General features: G+C 35.7%; 1 protein-coding gene across 2 annotated transcripts in view; it reads right to left on the bottom strand.

The window, feature by feature from the left end:
* slc4a5a (solute carrier family 4 member 5a) overlaps positions 1 to 21,233 on the bottom strand; it is a 146,669-nt gene that overhangs the window by 78,028 nt on the left and 47,408 nt on the right. For both annotated transcript variants that reach the window (XM_030143885.1, XM_030143884.1), the window contains exons 5-8: positions 17,072 to 17,232; positions 9,208 to 9,360; positions 6,164 to 6,280; positions 4,860 to 4,915 (exon numbers count right to left, since the gene is read on the bottom strand). In XM_030143885.1, coding sequence (XP_029999745.1) covers positions 4,860 to 4,915; positions 6,164 to 6,280; positions 9,208 to 9,360; positions 17,072 to 17,232 — 487 coding nt within the window. The remainder of the gene's footprint in view (positions 1 to 4,859; positions 4,916 to 6,163; positions 6,281 to 9,207; positions 9,361 to 17,071; positions 17,233 to 21,233) is intronic.

Raw genomic sequence — 21,233 nt, 5'->3', positions numbered from 1 at the left:
TACTGTTTCTTTGTGTCATTTTCTGTCCTCTTTTCTGTCCTCTAATTTACATTTCTTAGAGTTTATCCTTTTGATTATTCACATCTGAAAGGACTGGATCTCCCTACAGGGATCATTAAAGAGTCCTCTCGTCATCATTTGTTACTAACATTCCCTGTAAGCCTTGCAGAGCCGTCTGGGAGGACATCATTATATCTACAGGCGTTTGTAAGGTAACGAGCCAGTGTTGTTCAATGAGGATTAAACATCTCAAAAACACCAAAGCGCAGATAGACAGACGTGGCTGAAGCTGAAGGCCGGGGGGGTGGGGGGGTGGTAAGCGAACCTGACCTGTCTGATAGCATGTAAAGGTGTGGCAGGAAACTGGACCACAGCATAATACACTCAATAACAGAGAGCTTTGCCAATACCCACATCCTGAGTCCGTGGCTACATGTGAGGGCAGAGCACGCGGATTCACAATGAAATCTATGTTTTTCCCGGTGCCAGCTCAATATCGACGCGGACAATGCGGCATACACAAACATCCACACACCCCGGACACAACAGCACTTGTCCATTGTGTCACATGTGACCTACTGTAGAGGCCTGAAATACAAACTGAACATCCAGCCAAGCCCTCGTAACTAGGCTACTTAGAACGGGACAACCAGTTCTCGCCCTCATAGTTGCACCAACAAATACGGATCATCGTCCACATCGCCCACTCCCATCATTTTATTTTTCTATATCGCTGTGAATGACACTTAACTCCGACCTGTCCGTTTGAAAGCCCGGCAGCCTAATCCATGCAACAACAGCCCGCCCTTGCACATATCCACGGATTTAAGCCGCAATTGTTGCATCGGTTCCACAAATGAGTGAGTTATGTGTTCGCACGCCTCCTCCTCCTGCGGCTGTCACCTTCACTAGCAATCACAATAAAAGATTGATGGCACTTTCAGCTAAGGCTGGCTCAACCATCCCAGTGAAACATCAATTCAACACAACACCTCATTCAGACATGACACTGGTAATCGTGCTTGTAATGGGAAGCAACAAAGTGGAAACAAGTATGCTCCGGAGATGTGCCTCTATGCACATAACAAGAAATATCCTAATTATATGAGGGATAGGAACATCAATGTTAGTCATTACAACCCAGTGGGGAATTTTCATGTCAGTTCCTCCAGAGAGTCGATTTTCTTTTTCTATTTTTTTTTTCATCCTTTACGATATGTCCATTTCATGTCTTCATCTTAAGATTGTTTTTAACCCGACCAACCTGTTTTTTATTACTTATGTAACATTTAATTTGAATATTATTTTATTTCCAAATTAGTCATTTTTGCTTATTATTTTGACATTTTTTTATGTTGTAATTTACATATTATTTCATTAATTATTTAGTCAATTTATATTATATATTCTTTTACTATGTTTCTTCTTGCCTTTCTTAATATTTTGGTTCCTGCCTATTGTGTGTGACCTGTTTTGGCGTGACATGAGAGTTATGTCCGTGGTGGAGTGCGAGCAGTGTATGTTGACCTGAGCTGCTGACAATAAAGCTTGTTGAAACTGTCCTGCCGTTTGGTGATTATTAGCACGGAAGATAGCAAAACATATCACCACCAAGAATACCATTGTAACCCGCTTTACCCACAGCCCCGGTGAGACAAGCAATAATTCAGGATTACACTTATGTATGTGTTTTTATGTGTCTGGGGTTTTTTTGGGATATTTTTTACCATTTTTGTCCTATTCATATTTTATTACTGAGTACACATTTTGTTCTTCATGTGCTACATTGAATGACTTATAATAAATGAACCTTGAACCTTAAAGTATTTCATTTTATGCTTGCATGTAGAGCAGCTTGAGCTACACTTTATTCATGAGACATTCTCTATAAAAACGTACATTATTATTATTGTCCTTATTGCTAGACAGAATAACAGGATGAGGGTTTTTACTAGTGGTTTTGTGCATTGTATTTTCTATTTATTTGTTATATTGCACTCTAGAGGCTGACAAAATGGGGAATCGTTTTCACTATTCATCACTTGAATGGGAATATACACGGGAAAAAAAGGGAACGGGAATCATCATAACAATGGGTCAGATTTTACATATAAATATGCAGTTCCAATATGAAATTAAATTTATTTATATAACACTTTTGACAGATGAAAACCATAAAGAGCCTCACAAAAATCCAAGCATCACAAAATCAATAAAACAATAAAAACAATGTAACGTAAGCCTTAAATACTCCTCTCTGATTAAAAGCTTGTTAAAATAAAAAGGTCTTTAAAAGGAAGCTACTGAGTCAGCACAACACAAAAAAATTAAAAGAAGAGGGAGTGCAGTGAAGTGAAAGGATAATCCTTCTGGGATCTATATGAGAACCACAAGCAATCAATGGCCTATATTTCTGTATTTCTTTTTTTTTTTTTTTGATTAATATAAGTTTGGAAGGCATTTCATTACCTCAAGATTACTCCCCCTCATTAAACATAGAGAACATAGGAAAAAGATGGGACGTGAGTCATTATTCTGGGAGTGGGAGTGAAAACCCACTCCTGCGTCACCCTGTATTGAACACCCTGTTCTGGTTTGAGTGTGATTTATTTGCATTCGTAAATGTCAGAGAAACAGGTTTATAAAGGTAAAGTTTATCTATTTTTTTCTTATAATAATAATAATAATAATAATAATTATTATTATTATTATTATTATTATTATAAGAAAAAAATAGATAAACTTTACCTTTATTTTTTTTTTGAATAAATGTAATAAAAAAGCATCATAAAACAGTAAAACTGGTAAAAGATGAGTTAAAAACACATCTGTGACAATATCAGGTGTTAGAATTAATGGTTGAACTACACATGGATTACGTCACTGAAGCATAAGCAGGTGCCACTAAAGCGTTATGGGTACGATCAGAGATATAATGACCCTGAGTTGGTGTTAATTCTGTACATGGAGGTGTAAAATAACAAATTCTACTACCACTTTCGGCTACTGCCTTTAGGGACTGACTTTCATTCCTCTTCTTTTCAGCGGATAATGCAGGTGCAGAGCTGTAAAAGTTTTTTGTTTGTGCTGTATTAATATTTATTTATGTGCTTACTTGAACACTGTGATGTATTTTGGACACTATCAGGCATTTATTGAATGCAACTGCTGCAATATTAGTATATTGGAACCTGTCTATTACCTGGCATTAGTCTATAAGACTGAAAAGATGCAGTTTTTAGTTTTCATTCTGTATGTATCTCGACTTTGTCTATTAATGCTTCCTTTGTTCTATTGGACCACTACAGCAACAATTAGCATTTTGGATAGTTTTCAGGTTATTTAAAAGGCTTATCTTAACCCATAAAGACCCAAACATCTACCATCAACTGATGTAAAGTGTTTTATACCTGTTGATCCACTAATCCTATTAATACATGTAAATAGCTGGTGTAAAATACAATTTTGTCATCTTATGGTCATCAGATATGACCCATTTGGAAGTTCAGAGGCTCCGTAGTGAACGTGGAAATACCGTCATCTTCTACAACATTGATTCACCAGTAAAACCACACTGGGTTTATGATCAGTTATTGATAGATTTTGTTGAAAAAGTCCCTTTTTCTTCATTTGTTTCTGTTTCTGATTTAATAACCCTCAACTTTAATCTGAGGTTTAATGGACATCAATACGATCAGTAAATTAAATATGAGAAAATACCTGATTTTCATTGAAAAAACACAAAATATAGAGTATAATGTTATAATAAAAAGAGATAAATAACTGAACAAAGGTTAAATAGAGAGAAAAATTCATTTGTGAACTAATAAAAAAGTAGTACTGGGTCTTTATGGGTCAATAAAATGTACACATATACCAGTAAGTGATGAAAATACAGGGTGTCCATGAAGTCTCTTTACAATTGAATACATTTATTACAAAAGCAAATAAATGGACAAATTTGTGGAAATTATTAGAAAATGTAAAGTAGGTATTGAAGGGTTTTTTTGCCTCATTTAATCCACCTTTATATGGGCACCATTAGTTTCACATGCAGATGGTACTAGATTTGTTTCCATGTTGGCTGTATCATAGCTTCATCAATGGTGTCAATGGCTTCAGTGATCTTTTACTTCAGGTCATTGATGTCTCGTATTTTTGTTCGATCTTTAACTTAACCCCATAGACAGAAATCCAAGCCAGTGATATCTGGTGAATGAGGTGTCCAGGGACTTGGACCATCCCTTCCAATCCACCGGTCTGGAAATGTTAGATTTAGAACCCACCAACAAACAGTCCCCAATGTGGTGGTGCATTTTATACCTGGAAAATGATCATTGGAGGTCATCCAGTTGTGGTGACGCATATTCAGTCCAAAAGTCAAGATAAATATTTGCAATAATTCATCTCTCATTGAAGAAAAATGGACCAATGAATTCAGATGGACACAATCCCATAATGGGAATAAAAACTGTGATAACCACTGAGTACATAGAACAAATCTGATTAACATATCTCATCAGTTACTTTTGTAATTTTTTTTTCATTGTAAAGAGACTTTGTGGAAACCCTGTATTACTAGATCTGGCTGGACTTTAAAGTGATACTAAAAGAAGAGCTGACTTTAGTATCAGTAATGCTGACCTGAGCCAAATGATCTGCTTCAATAAAAAGAGTCAAATCCCCATTAATGGACAATAGATTAAAACCACAAACATATAAAATAAACTCACTCTGAGGTTGGATTTCATTCACATTCAGTGCCACTGTATAACATTTCAGTGTGTAGAGGTTGTACTCTTTAAGTCAGAAAATCTGAAATGTCAAACAGATCTATAACGTTATAATTGATGGTTCACCTGGTCGGTGCTCGGAGTATCTGCAATGTCATTCATACTCCTGCTCTGGGCGTGACCTGGAGACAAAAACAGCACAAATCGTATACAATTTCAGTGGGTAGTAACTCCAGAATAAACAAGTATTTGTAGCTCATTTTATCAAATTAAAATTTAAGGATGGGGTTACAAAGAGAGAGCATTTTAAACCAATGGAAAAGTTTTTTTTCAGTAATTATGGATTTTTCACCCATAACATTAATTTGTAGGACAAAATATATATTATTAAAAAAAAAACAAAAAAAACAAAAAACACAGGACGTCTTGTCTTCTAAAGAAAATGATGATGTGATAATCTACTCTGAATCATCACACTAGCAGGAAATTAAGAGAGAACACTCATAGAACAGTCTCATAACAGTAATTTATAATAATGATTTGTCTTGCTGTGGACACATGGCACGAGTTTGATTAAATGTTAATTCTACTGGGTTGTTTTGCACAGATGGAAAAGAGTGTAATTTCCGTTAGTAAAGGAGTTGATCTGGATGATTTAGATCCAACACAGGATACACAAACACTTTCTCATGTGATGAAGGTTCATCTCACTTAGGATTGAAGTGGTATTTAACCCGTGGATGTAAAAGTGGGTCAAAAATGACCCAGTGAGGTTGTTTTCTTGCAATATCTTCATAATGAAAATTTGTTATTATTTCATTTTCCAGGTATTCCTCAAAAAAAATGTTTTTGATATCATACCATTTAAATTTTTAACTTACCTTTAATAGACTTTATTAAATTGTAGTTTTTGTATTACTAACCCAAGCTTCTATAAGTGGGTTAAAATGACCCACAGTCATTTTCAATGGAATTTAATCTGAACATTTGATTCATTCTACAGCAAAACCGAAGGAAGGAAGGAAGGAAGGAAGGAAGGAAGGAAGGAAGGAAGGAAGGAAGGAAGGAAGGATGCACTCACTCACTCACTCACTAAAAATTGTTAAAAATGTTTTAAAAAAAAAGAAAAATAACAAATATTTTAAGCATGAAATCATATAATATAAATGATTTTTTTAACATGACAAAATGACAGAAGTCCATAAAAACACATTCATTTCAACAATTGTCATTTTTAACCCAGTTATGGAAGAGTGTCGAGTCCAGATACTCATGCATCTAAGGGTTAAGAAGCTTTTCACTTTGAAAAGACTCAAGGTGTCAAAAATACTGATTTGTAATTCAGAACATTTTATTTTAAAAAACACGAACACAAACCTAACCAAACATTTTAACATCTAAAATAAAGAAAGGCAGTTGTATCCACTCACGCAGGCGGCCGTAGTTGGGAGGCTGCTGTTTCATTCGAAGGTCTTCTGTGGATCGGTTAAAGTTGGCCACTGGTCCGGGACCCGGACCCAGTCCACCTCGAGACCCCATGGGCCGACCTGACAATAAACACACACAGTCAGCTGCAGCGCGGTGTGAAGTGATGCTTCATGATTTATGTCACAGTGGGGGCTGCTCCTGAGGAAATGCTACAGTGGTAATTAACTCATCAAATATTAATACGTCTCCCATGGAGGATGTGAACCCTGCTGACTCCAGGAAGGTTCTCATTCATTTACCACGTGGCTCAAATACATGCATAATAACATTCTCACAGCCTGCAATGTTATGCATGAGAGCAGATTCACTGATAAAAAAAACAAACAAAAAAAAAACAAATCCAAGTGTTATTTCCTGTGTTGGCATGTCAGTATATCTGTATCTACCTTTGTTATCCATGGTTAATAATCTGAGTAAGTGATGATGACATAAGATACTGCAGCACTGACTAATGATTAACCCCATTAATTATGTGATTTAGCACCAGTTTCTGTAAAGGAGCTACACATGAATAGGGTCACCACAGTGGGGGAAACATCAGACCAGTATTGTCTGTAATATTTTTGGCTAAAATTTACTTTTGGGGGTCAAATGAGTGGCCATTTTCGTAAAAAAAAAAAAAAAAAAAAAAAAGTTGTAAGAAATGCATAGAACTGTGTTGAAATAATGCTAATACATTTGTGCACAGACTACTGATATTATTTGACAGTGGAAGCTATATTTTCAGAAATATTGGATTTTGAATAGCACGTGTATGTGAAAACTTTTGCTGGTGGACGGACGTGACATTACCCATGATGATCTGGTCAGTACCAGTACTTTATTAGTAATAAACTTATATACTTACTATTGCTAATTCTCCTCTTATTCATAAATGTTAGTATTGTGGATCTAAAACAATAACAGCTGACACAAAAACACAAAATGTGGCAGTGGACGGATGTGACATGGTTGTTACAGATCCCATCATACTGATGTTCGGCAGCAATGAAACCGTTTCTACTAATGATCCCTGTGCAAAAACTAGGATCAGAATTATTTATTGTATAGTTTATCATCATACTAACAAGTAAATAACAATATAGAAATGCTATTTCTTTATAAAAATGCTTATTATTAGAAAACTGTTGATTTCAAAAGTGACGTGTGACATTCTTAATGTATGTATTCACGTAACATAAGCAGGATGGATCAGCACCATACTCCATATTGCAACCTGTAAAAATAAAACGTGATATGTAGGATAGAATCTTGTAAGATAAATTTGAGAATCTATAAGAACAGAATATTTGTTTTTCAGGTAAATTCAGTTCAAATATAACTTGGCCATTTGTGACATGAAAATATAGCATTAATTGTGATGAAATTGGACATTTTTGACCTGAAAACATAGTTCATATGACCATCAACATGTTGCAACAGAACTGAAATCCTGTAAATTTGCAGAACTAGCATTTACCAACATAAAGTTCCTTTGGGGATTCACTTACATTGATTTGTTATGCACAAAGACAGAAATAAGACCTCTAAGCAAATTTTAGCCGTTAAACAATGTCATACTTTTCTGTCCTACTACAGACAACATTCTCTGTCTCCTCAGATATAATTATGATATTTTTGGTTTTAATTTTATAACTTGGGAGTGAAAACCTTAAAAATAAATCCTGACACTAGAATAAATCCTCTCTCAACCGAAGTCGTGGCTATATTTGAATGCATCCTCATAAATATTTCAATATGCTCAAATTATCACTCATAAGTTGCTGTAAAAATATAGATTAAAAGTCAGAGGTCACTGAATATTCTAATATGTGTGGTTTATTTCTAAGAATAACTCAATTCTCTGTTTATTTCATGTTTTGTGTAAGTTTTGGGGTTTATATCAAGTCTTATCATCTTATAACACAACACAGGAAATGTTGCCTATGGGTGTAGTTTATGAATCATTCACATCCACCACTAGACACAATTAAACAAGAAGTTCAATGCAAAACAAGCAAGTAGTGCCAGACACAACAAACCACGCCCCTCACATGTATTGTAGCTTATTTTAGCATGGATCCATGCTGACGTCATCATGTCTATGCATGTGCTGATGTCAGCATATCAACTGCCTCTATATATGTGCCAAGTTTGAAGTAAATTTAAACAAAATTGATGTTTTTATAGACATTTGAGATTTCACCCATTATATTGGTGGCCAAAAAACAAAACCTCCTATTTGCAAATTTTTAGATTTTGAGTTTTCACATTAAATGGTGACAACAAGGATGACTCCACATTTTCAGTCTATCCCACCCTTTCTTATGACATGGATATCTTTAACAAAGACCATACTATAATAAAACTAAATGTTTTTTTTTTTTTTGTTTTTTTTTTGTTTCCTGAAAAAAGTGATTTTTTCAGATAGGAGGTTTTGTATTCTGGCCATCAATATGTAAATGTGAGAAAATAAAGATCTTAAAAATTCATAAAGAATTTGAACTTTGACCTACTTTTCCCAAAATGTAACCACCTCTTTTCTGGGTTACTGGCAATGTATAAACCCAATTTGATATGAACTCAATCAATAGTTTTGCTGCTACATATATTTGAAATTGCACCCATTATAAGTGAATGGGGAAAAAAAAGATTTTAAAAATTCATAAAAAAATTAGAACTTTGACCTTCTTTTCCTAAAATGTAATCAGATCACATCAGATCTGGGTCACTGGCAATCCATAAACCAAATTTAGCATGAAGTAAACCAATAGTTTTGCTGCTAGAGTGTTAACAAACAAACAAAGAAAAAAACAAAGAAACAAAGAAACTGAACCAAAAACAATACCCCTTGCCTCTCCTTTGGGAGGGCGGGGTAATAAATAATATCACCCTAGACACCTCTGTACAGTTGTTGGTTTAATTATCTGTAAAACATCATTCATAGATGCAGATGTACAAGACCATGGGTGTTTTCTGTCACATCCCTGCAGACGTGGACACTCACCAGTGGAGGAGCTGGATTTGCCGATATCTGCCAGCGAGCGGTGGATTGGCTTCTTGGTCTGGTGTCGATGTTTTCTCAACAGGACAAAACTGATCTTTTCTCTCAGATCAGGAGATATCATTCCTTCCTCCATCTGTCTCTCAATTATGTCATCTGGAAAAGACATGATGATATCAGAACGTATCTTCAGGATCCTGTGTTTCCTATTGGAAGTCAGAGCTACAACTGCTTAATTTCACTGTAGAACTTCAACTAAATATAGTACACAGCACTACATATATGCACAACTGACTAGAATATAGATACTATTAACCCATAAAGACCCAGTGCTACTTTTGTATCAGTTCCCAAATTAATGTTTCTGTAGATTCAACCTTTCTTAAGCAATTTAGCACCATTTATTATCATACTATTCTCTGTAGTTAGCATTTTTTCAATGTAAATCATGTATTTTCTGATGTTTAATTTACTGATCATGTAGATATTCATAAAAGTTCAGATTAAATTCAAAGGTTATTAACCCTTTCATGCACAGTGGTCACTACAGTTATTCATAGCCGTTTCCTTGTATATTCATGGGTTTTGTTGTTTTAGTTCCATATCAGCCAACACAGTGGACACTTATGCATCATCTCATACACTGACATTCAAACTATTACTCTAACTTTGCTGTTCTTGATAAACCTGATCTGTACTAACATGTTTCAGTGTAAATCAATTGTTATTTGTTAGAAAAAAATGTTTGGTTTTTTTTGCATATTATCTCCATGAAAAAAATAACTAGCATTAGAATATGTTAAAATGTGAGAAAACATCAGATTTTATTTTATTTCATTGTTTTCATATCACTTTCTGATATTGGGTTTTAAACACGTTTCTTTTCTTCAAAAATTAAATGCATGGACATTTTTGTAACTCCATGAAAAAAAAAAACAAAAAAAAACTTGATCACATTGTTTTTTCATGCCTATGGAGGAATAAAAACACTCAAGAAAAAAAAACTTAACTAAGGTTCTCATAATTAATGCATGAAAGGGTTAAATTAGAAACACAGAAAACTGAAGAAAAATGTTACTTTTTCAGCCAAGATATCTATACATAAACGTAAAAAGCAGCATCTCCATGATTTATCACTATTTATTATAATATTATCCTCCTATTTTGTGTTTCTTCAATGAAAATCAGGTATTTTCCCATTTTTAATTTACTGATCATATTGATGTTCATTAATGCTCAGATTAAAGTTGACGGTTATTAAAACAGAAACAGAAAAAAAATCAAGAAAAAGTGACGTTTTCAACAAAATCTATCATTAACTGAACATAAACCCAGTGTGTCCATCCACTGTCATTGATCCAACTCCATGGATTTTACTGGTGAATCAATGTTGTAGAAGATGACAGTGTTTCCGTGGTAACTACGGAGCTTTTAAACATCCAAATGGGTCATATCTGATGACTATGAAAAGATGACAAACTGTATTTTACACCAATTATTTACATGGATTAATAGGATTAGTGAATCAACAGGTATTAAACATTTTAGATACATAGGTGGTTTTGGTCACCAGTGGATGTTTGGGTCTTTATGGGTTAATTATAAATACTCTTTATCCACATATAGAGTACATGTTTAAGCACTAAATAGCACTAAAGCACTGTTCCTGTTCAGTGCAGCTATTAAAATTACAGAAACATAAGGATAAACTAAAAGTAATGGTGAAAAAAAAGAAATAAATAAAAAACAAACAAACATCATAACTTAATAAAAAAAAAAAAACTATAATAAATTAGAAGCACTCAGACAGCACAGACCTCCGCCAAGGCTGATCAGTGCCCCCCCCCCCCGTGGGCCCCCCCACGCCAAGGAGGTTATGTTTTTGCCAGGGTTTGTTTGTCTGTCTGTTTGTTTGTTTGTCTGTCCGTTAGTGTGCAACATAACTCAAAAAGTTATGGACAGATTTTGATGAAATTTTCTGGTCTGCGCCCCCCCCGTGGGCCCCCCCACCCCCGATCACCACCAAAATTTAATCATTTTTTCCTTATCCCATTTCCAACAAACCCTGAAAATTTCATCAAAATCTGTCCATAACTTTTTGAGTTATGTTGCACACTAACGGACAGACAAACAGACAGACAGACAAACAAACAAACAAACCCTGGCAAAAACATAACCTCCTTGGCGGAGGTAACAATGCAACACAACCTACAACTAAACAGAATAGCAGGTAAAATCAGCTTCATTTGCAATTTCCGCCAATGTTAATGTATATGAGAAAAAAATGTCTTTGCACAGTTCTTTTATCATCATACACTGAAAAACATTTTAGCTAAAACTAAACCACAGCTAAAAATTATTTGTTTATTCTTTAGAGTAAAAATAAAACAAATCATGCATTGGTAAGAATAACTAAAGCTGATCTGAAACCAAAACAAACTGAAGCATTAAAAAAGGATGAAAATGTCAAAACTATAAATACTCTGTGTGTAAAAAATAAAAACATTAATAGGTGTATTAATTAAGGTAATTTATAGTGAAAATAAAGCTTAAGAGTGAAAAACCAAATCAGACGACACGACAAAATATTTAATTTCTCAGAAGTTTAGAAGTTTTAATGACTATAGAAAAAACACCCTTTCTACCAGACTAACAGCACACCTACACTTCATTAAAAGAAATGAATAGTTCCAAAAAAAAATCATCATCATCAGAACACCTTAACAGGAACAAGAAAACATTATGACTACTGACTATTTTCCTTTACTTATTGATATGGCATAGGGATTAGAGGCAGAGAAGCCTTTGTGAATGTATATGTGTATGTATGTAACAGTGTATATATGAATTTGTACATGTATATGTAAGTGTATGAGCATGGGTATGTATATGTGCGTATATGCATATATGTGTATGTATGTATATGTAGGTGTATATGTATATGATATATGTGGATGTGTATATGTATGCATGTGTGTATGTATGTATGTATGTATGTATGTATGTATGTATGTATGTGTGTGTGTGTGTGTGTGTGTGTGTGTGTGTGTGTGTGTGTGTGTAGGTGTGCGTGCGTGTGTGTGTGTGTGTAGGTGTGTGTGTATGTGTGTATATATGTATGTGTATATATGTATATGTGTATATATGTATATGTGTATAGATGGATAGATGTATACGTATATGGGTGTATATGTATGTATATGTATGTATGTATGTATGCACATATTGTTGGTTTAGACAAAGGAGTGAAAGCTAATAAGCTATGCTTCTTCTCACTCCTTTTCGAATATGACTTTTTTTCTTTCTTTTCTTTTTGTGTGTATCATTATTTTATGCTTCCTTGAATTTTCATTTCTATATTATGTTGTGCAAAGAAGTCAAATAGTAGTAATCAGGAAGCTTGTATCATATCCATATTCGAAATAAATCAATTAAAAAAAAAACTAAAATGAATTTACACACTGTTAAGTCCTTTGTGGGTTTCATTCCTTTAAAATAAACATACTCTTACTGTTACATTTTGACTATCTCTTCCTTTTCCTTTATCTTACAGTCATCTTTAATGTGCTGTACGTCCTGATATGACTGTTTATAACAAAATGAGTTCGACTGCCATCACCTCTGTTAACCTTCATAAATCTGTGTGACTACTGCAGCGTAGTGGATGAAACTGTACAGAGTTCAACATTTTTTCCCAGTCAATTGTCAGATTGATTAATTGATTGTTTATTACTAATGCAGCTGCAGCGTCCGGTTTTGTATTGAGTGATTAACACAGTATGAGGAAATTTCAGCAACACAGAAAGCTATGAATGGGTAACTTTTGATATTGTTTATTAGTTCACAAATTAAAGTTTGGATTTTGTTGATTTTAATGAGAAAATTGTATGCTGTAGTACAGTGTTTTTCACACTTGGGGTCGGAACTCCTCGTGGGGTCGCCTGGAATTCAAATGGGGTCGCCTGAAGTTTCTAGTAATTGATAAAAATAAAAACAGAAATTTACTAATAAAAAATATGTGGTGAGTTGACAGAGACAATCCCAATCCATAACAGACATGACAAACTGTGAAGCTAAAACTGAAGCACTGTGGTACTGTTTATCTGTCAAATGTTCATTGTGGTCAGTTTCAGATGCTGCAGCTCTTTCATAATTCATAGTTTGAGTTCTTGTTTGTTCAGTATTAATTGTCAGCCTTGTAAATCCAAGCTGGACTGACTGTACATATCCTGACCAAGGAAAATGTAATTCTCACTTTGTGCAGTAATCTACACCTGGCTTTTCTGCCTCCATCCATAATAATATACATTATATAGACTAGATGTCATCTAAAATTAATGTTATTTGCAACATAGTATAGCAAACTATTACATGATCGAAAACAAATTAATTTTAGCAAAATAAATTTCTCTGTTTTGAATGTTTGGTAAAGTAAAAGTGTAAAAGTACTGGTTTCAAAACTACTTAAAGTATAAAAGTAAATGTAAGGGAAGGTGGTGCCACAGGGACCTATAGTGCACTACCCCACCTCCCCAAAAAACATGTTTCTAAAGGCCATAATGACTATAATGTTATATTAAAATGTTAATGTTGAACCATTTGGGATGCACTAGTCTACCTGTTTCAGCCGCAGATATGCCCATTGAAAATGAACACATTTGAGTCCAATGCAAATGTATTAAAGAACCATATATGTGCACTACTGAGCATTAATGTGTTTCATGGAGCGGAAGATATGATGACTAGTTGAATATAAGTATTGGAATGGTGCAAATGGTCAGATGCGATGAATCGCGTACAAACCATTGGGGTGTCAGAATGGTATATGTTATGTATGTATCTGGATAGTTTTTTTTTTTTATTTGAACGATGACAAGCCAGAATGAAAACAAGCTGAATGAAATAGGAGTAACGAGGCTATGTTTAAAATGTAAGGAGTAGAAAGTACAGAGAAATAGAATAGAATATGTGAAAATGTAAGAAAATAGAAGTAAAAAGTCAGATTAGTTATTGTTTGTTCAGTATTAATTGTCAGCCTTGTAAATCCAAGCTGGACTGACTGTACATATCCTGACCAAGGAAAATCAAATTCTCACTTTGTGCAGTAATCTACACCTTGCTTTTCTGCCTCCGTCCATAATAATATACATTACATAGACTAGATATCATCTAAAATAAACGTTTATTTGCGACATAGTATAGCAAACTATTACATGATCAAAAACATTAATTTTAGCAAAAAAAAAAAAAATATATATATATCTATATATATTTGTTTTGAATATCTGGGGTCACCAGAAATTTCTGATGTTAAAATGGGGTCACAAACATTTATCATCTCTCTAAATGACTATTTTTTTCAGTGCTTACTCACAAATGAAGAAAGCACTTTGTAGTCTGCAGCTTGGGTGTAAGTAAGAGTATGAAAAGTGTATATAGAGTAATGCTTTTACTGTTACTTGGACTAATAAAGGATTCTTATTTATCATCTCTCTGAATGGATGAGCATCAGTACTTATTTGCATTTGTAAGGAAAATTCGCTCTGCATCCCCCTCACCATGAAAGTGTCCGAGCTGCTGAGTGCATCCTGCCGCTGATAAAATTAATGGATGTAGCAGTGGTATTTAGGAAATTCGGCTAATTGGCCCAAACAGGCCCCATCCAACCTGTGATTAATTCAGTGCAGGTGTGTTTACTGAGGTGTGACTCATGGATGAAAAAGGGTGAAAAACACCCAACAGATCAGGGTTTGGATTTTCCTTCCAGAACAAACGTGAAAATAAATGTAATTCCCTCAAAACTGGAATGGGGTTCGATGGCGAATTACAGATATCTTGGAAATAAAAGCCTTCTTGTACATTTCATATTTCATGGTGTGCACTAAATTTGTACCCTTGATTCAGTTTTAGCATCAGGAGGGTCATTACCAGGGTATCTGCGAATACTTCCAAGACCTGTTTAAGGTAATTTTAACCACATTTACCATGGAATGGAACAAGCAGTGTTTCAGGTAAGTATAAAAGTACATTTGTGGTTCCATGCACTAGGGGTTTTGATTATTCGAGTCAGTTAGGTTAAAAGTCAATTAACCCTTTCATGCATGAATTATGAGAACCTTAGTCAATATTTTTTTTTTCTGGAGTGTTTTTATACCTCCTTAGGCATAAAAAAAAAAAAATTGTGAGGGAGGTTTTTTTTTTTTCATGGAGTTACAAAAATGTCCATGCATTTAATTTTTTAAGTAAAGAAATATGTATTTAAAACCCAATATCAGACAGTAAAATGAAAATAATGAAATAAAAACATTTTTAAGGCTGCTAATTTGATGTTTTCTCCCATTTTACCATACTCTAATGCTAGTTATTACCTCCGCCAAGGAGGTTATGCTTTTGCCAGGGTTCGTTTGTTTGTCTGTCTGTTAGTGTGCAACATAACTCAAAAAGTTATGGACAGATTTTGATGAAATTTTCAGGGTTTGTTGGAAATGGGATAAGGAAGAAATGATTAACTTTTGGGGGTGATCCGGAAGAAATCCTGGATTCTGGATCACTTTGAAATTTTCGTTAACATTGTGGTAAATGGGGCCAAAATTTTTGTTTCCCAATATCTCGCTTAATTATAGACCAAAACTCATGAAATTTAACTCAGGAATTGACAATGGGGTCCTCTATCACATTTCAAAGGCTGATCCAGATCTGATCCAGAAGGCGGATTTTATCTCAATTTATATAAAAAATGGGGGTGCCCTTACTTTTTGGCCTACTGTGCCTTTAATATTAAAGGTAGAAATGTCTGACAAGCGCCATCGTGTAGCTCAGGCAGTTCCGCATCGGGAGTATGCCACCGGATTTCATGTAGCTTTAATACTTAAGGAGCTAGATCCAGAAGAAAACCGCCATTACGAGAAATGTGATTTTCGTGAATAACTACTGAACTAATAAGGATATAATTATGAATCCAGTTGCTAATGGTATGTTTTCATGGTCAAGGAATCTTAAAATATAGGTAAAATAAATATGGGACTAATATTTATGGTGGAAATCACAATATGGGGGAATTGTGCAAATCTCATGCAATTTGACTCAGGGATTTACAATGGGGTGTTCTATCAAATGGCAAAGACTGATCCGGATCTTTCAAAAAGTTATGGACAGATTTGGATGAAAATTTCAGGAAATATTGATACTGGCACAAGGAACAAATGATTAAATTTTGGTGGTGATCGGGGGGGGGGGGCACTGATCTGCCTTGGCGGAGGTCTGCGCTCTCAGAGTGCTTTTCTAGTTACCTCATATAATATGCAAAAAACAACTCTTTTTGTCTAACAAATAACAGCTGATTTACACTTAAACATGTTACTGCAGATCAGGTTTATCAAGAACAGCAAAGTTACAGTAATGATATGAATTGCAGTGTATTATGGGATGTTGCATAAGTGTCCACTATGTTGGCTCATATGGAACTAGAAGCACTCGGAGAGCGCAGACCTCCGCCAAGGCTGATCAGTGGGCCCCCCCGTGGGCCCCCCCACCCCTGATCACCACCAAAATTTAATCATTTCTTCCTTATCCCATTTCCAACAAACCCTGAAAATTTCATCCAAATCTGTCCATAACTTTTTGAGTTATGTTGCACACTAACGGACAGACAAACAAACAGACAAACAAACAAACAAACAAACAAACAAACAAACCCTGGCAAAAACATAACCTCCTTGGCGGAGGTAACTAAAACAACAAAACCTATGAATATACAAGAGAACAGCTGGAGAAGAACTGTCCCCTGGAGTGACCACAATGCATGAAAGGGTTACAGACATTTTAGGTGTTCCAAACACAAGCTGAAGCGTGTCCTTAAACATCTCACCAACTATCTGTGGTAATGAGTATCCGTCCAGGTCCAGCAGTACCGTTCCCGTCTGGAGACACGTCCTCAGCTCAAAAAGACTATGCAAGGACAGCGTGGACACGTGGGGTTTACTCCACCTCTCTCCTCCTTCCTCCACCTTCTCCTCAAACTTCACCCACCTGGAGATGAACAAGTGAGGGATACACAACAGCAGAGGTGGTTATGAGCTCAGCATCGGTTCAGGACATGTCTGCTCAGAGCCGCCAGCGTCCAGGACGACACTGTGTGAATGTGAAGTAGACGGTTTCTGGGCAGAAGACGTTGATTTTAGAGGAACACTTCAGCGCTCTGTGGCAGGCCTTTGTCAGACCGTTGCTTTTATACTGATAAACTGTCAGTGTTGATCTGTGTATGTTTTAACTCAGTCCGAGCCCTCTTTGGTCCAAAGATACAACCCCACAGACTCTCCTCCACGCATTGATTTGAGCTTTATCACTTCTTCGTCTGCTTTTCTTACCCTAGAGCAGAGGTGTCAAACTCATTTTAGTTCAGGAGCCACATTCAGCCAATATGATCTGAAGTGGGCCGGACCAGTAAAATAGTAACAGTGAAAAAAGAAAAATTACATTATGGAAGTGTGTACAGGGTGGGGAAGCAAAATTTACAATGAACATTTAGTTGTTTTTTCTCAGCAGGCACGACGTCAATTGTTTTGAAACCAAACATATATTGATGTCATAATCATACCTAACACTATTATCCATACCTTTTCAGAAACTTTTGCCCATATGAGTAATCAGGAAAGCAAACGTCAAAGAGTGTGTGATTTGCTGAATGCACTCGTCACACCAAAGGAGATTTCAAAAATAGTCGGAGTGTCCATAAAGACTGTTTATAATGGAAAGAAGAGAATGACTATGAGCAAAACTATTACGAGAAAGTCTGGAAGATACTATTAAAGGTCCTGTATTATGCAAATCTCACTTTGTGAAAGTTTTCTTATAGTAGTGTGTGTTGCAGTAGCCTCATTATGAGGTTCGAATTTGAAAACTGTCTGTTTCCTCCCTGCCTTGCTACACCACATGTTGTGAAAATGCCTGCTCAAACGGCCCAGTTTGAGTTGGGTCCGCTTATGACGACATAAGCGGATTTAACTCCTCCCCCTGACTGTGCCCCCACCCTGGCAAAGCGAGCCCCGCCCTGGCAAAGTACCTCTTGGACAACAAACATGGCGAAGGCGAGACACGCAAGTTGTGGTGTTGTTGGCTGCACACAGCAACACCATAGTTTATTTTTGCTCCCCACTTCCGAGCCTCTCCGTAAAAAGTGGCTGGATTCTATCTGTGATGGTCATGTACCAAACAACATTCCCAAACGCTTGTATGTGTGTGCCTGGCATTTCACGGACGAGTGTTTTTTGAACATGGGCCCATACAGCTCCGGCTTAGCACAAAGACTCCGAATCAAGAAGGACGCAGTACCAACGCTTCGTGACCCAAGTACAAGTGTGGGAGATGTAAGTTCTTATCATTTTTTTGTATCTTTACTCCATAACCCTACATTACGGATAAGCTGGTGGTTGTTGACGTGTACGTCTAACGTTAGCATGGCAGCTAACATAGCTCGGTTACTGCTGCTAACGTTTGCGTCCCCGTTAACATGCAAGAGCTGATAATATCCAGAGACATTCAACAGAACTACTGTGAACACGGGCCTTTTGTGGTTGGTATCAGTATAGTTAGCATCAAGCTTGTTAGCAGCTGCCTGCATTAGTGGCGGCAGGCGTCTTTCCGTGTCAGGTCCACGAACCTGACACAACACCGCCGTTTTCCGTCGGGGCTCAATCACGCCTCAAGGCAAAGAAAGCCAGTGTTTGGAAAGACGTTCTGTCTGAGACATGTGTATGATGGCTTCACAGTCAACATTAGTGCGTAGTACCGCTAGCGTAAGCCGCGTCCTCTCCCAGAGAGGGGAGGGGGAGTGGGCGTGGACAGATGCGTTCATTTGCATACCCGGAAGCAGGCCCAGAAACAGCCTGTTCTGAGGAGGGCTGGGGAGAGGGACTTTTTCGACCGCTGAAACTCCGAACAAAGAATGATTTTGGGGCGAACAAACTTAAATACTATGTTTTTGCGCTTCTGAGACCTATATGACGTGACTGAAAAATAGCATAATACGGGACCTTTAAAGAAGAATGGGAAAAGTTGTCACCCGAATATTTGAGGAACACTTGCGCAAGTTTCAGGAAGCGTGTGAAGGCAGTTATTGAGAAAGAAGGAGGACACATAGAATAAAAACATTTTCTATTATGTCAATTTTCTTGTGGCAAATAAATTCTCATGACTTTCAATAAACTAATTGGTCATACACTGTCTTTCAATCCCTGCCTCAAAATATTGTAAATTTTGCTTCCCCATCCTGTACATCTACAATGTTTCCTTAAAATGTGAATAATGTGAACAATCTGAAATTTCTTAAGAAAAATAAGTGTAATTTAACCTTATAAAGACCCAGTTCTATTTTTGCAGCAGATCCCAAAATGAGTTTTTCTCTCCATGTAACCTTTTATAAGTGATTTATCACCATTTATTATAATATTAACCTCTGTCTTTTGCATTTCTTCAATAAAAATCAGGTATTTTCCCATATTTAATTTACTGATCATGTAGATGTTCATAAAAGCTCAGATTAAAGTTAATTGTCATAATATCAGAAACAAAGAACAATGAAGAAAATGTGACTTTTTCAACATAATCTATCATTAACTAAACATAAACCAAGTGTGTCCATCCACTGTCATTAATCCAACTCCATAGGTTTTACTGGTGATTCGATGTTGTAGAAGATGACGGTGTTTCCACGTTCGCTACGGAGCCTCTGTCCAAATGGGTCATATCTGATGACCATGAAAAAACGATTAACTGCATTTTACACCAATTATTTACATGTATTGATAGGTTTAATGGATCAGAAGTTATTAAATATTTTATATTAGTAGATGTTTTTGGTCACCGGTGGTTGTTTGAGCCTTTTTGGGTTAACAATAATATGCCTCCGTTTATCATTTACACATGTGCAATACAAATTCCAGATCTTTGAGTGGATCTACAAATACACACAGTATTTAATATTCTAACCTGCACAATATCCTTAAAATTACACTTCTCTTAAGACATTTCAGGTTGTTCATATTTGTTCAGGTTATTCACATTTTTGGGTCAAATTATAGTTTGTAAATGTCAACATTTTTATGGAATTTAACTTTTTTCACTAAAAGAAAGAAAATTTGGAGTTGACATTTATAGAATAGACAGACAGATAGATAGATATGTTATTATGATAGTACCTTACTGGTCCGATCCACTTTAGATCATTGATTGATTGATTGATGTATTTATTTCCAATATGAATGTCAAAACAGAAGAAACAAACAAAACACTTAAACATGAGACAAAAGACATATAATACATATTCGTAAAGGAGTGAGAAGAAGCATAACTTATTCCCACCCCTTCTCCTTAAATAATTAATAATAGTAATAATCTTATGAATAATAATAATAATAATAATAATAATCCATTGTATTTATAAAGCACTTTTCATTCAGCAGAATCTCAAAATGCTACAGAGAAAAGACAGTTCAATAAAAATAAAAGAATAAAAATACTCTATCAGGAATAAAAGACTAGGTGAATAAAACAGAGCATCAAGGTGGTCCATAGTCTAAGCATATCTATACTATATACTATAATATGCCTGATACTTATTATTAAATACTTTGGTTTCTGGTTTCATATTGGTCTGTATGTGGAACCTGAACTAAAACGATTTTGCAACCACTGATTAATATCTTCAGTGTAATTTTTGCATTTACAAGTTCATCCTGTGGGCCTGTTTAGACCCTCTGATGGGCCGGTTTTGGAACACAGGCCGTATGTTTGATACCTGTGCCCTAGAGTGTATAACCACACAGTTTTTAGAGGTGTCTTTGACCTAAAAATCATGGCAGCTCCTCTGGAAATCTCACATTTCTAGTAACTATTCAGCAAATGGAGTTTTTCACAGAAAAGAGGGATGAGACAGCAGGCAGGCATTTGGAGAATCATGTTTCAGTTTACATTTTCTACAGAGCTTTGTCTTTTTTGATAAAAAAAAAAAAAAAAAACAAAAACAGCAATGG

The sequence above is a fragment of the Sphaeramia orbicularis genome, chromosome 9, assembly GCF_902148855.1.
Source record: "Sphaeramia orbicularis chromosome 9, fSphaOr1.1, whole genome shotgun sequence".
NCBI lineage: Eukaryota > Metazoa > Chordata > Actinopteri > Kurtiformes > Apogonidae > Sphaeramia > Sphaeramia orbicularis.
This window is presented reverse-complemented; position numbering and strand designations above follow the sequence as displayed.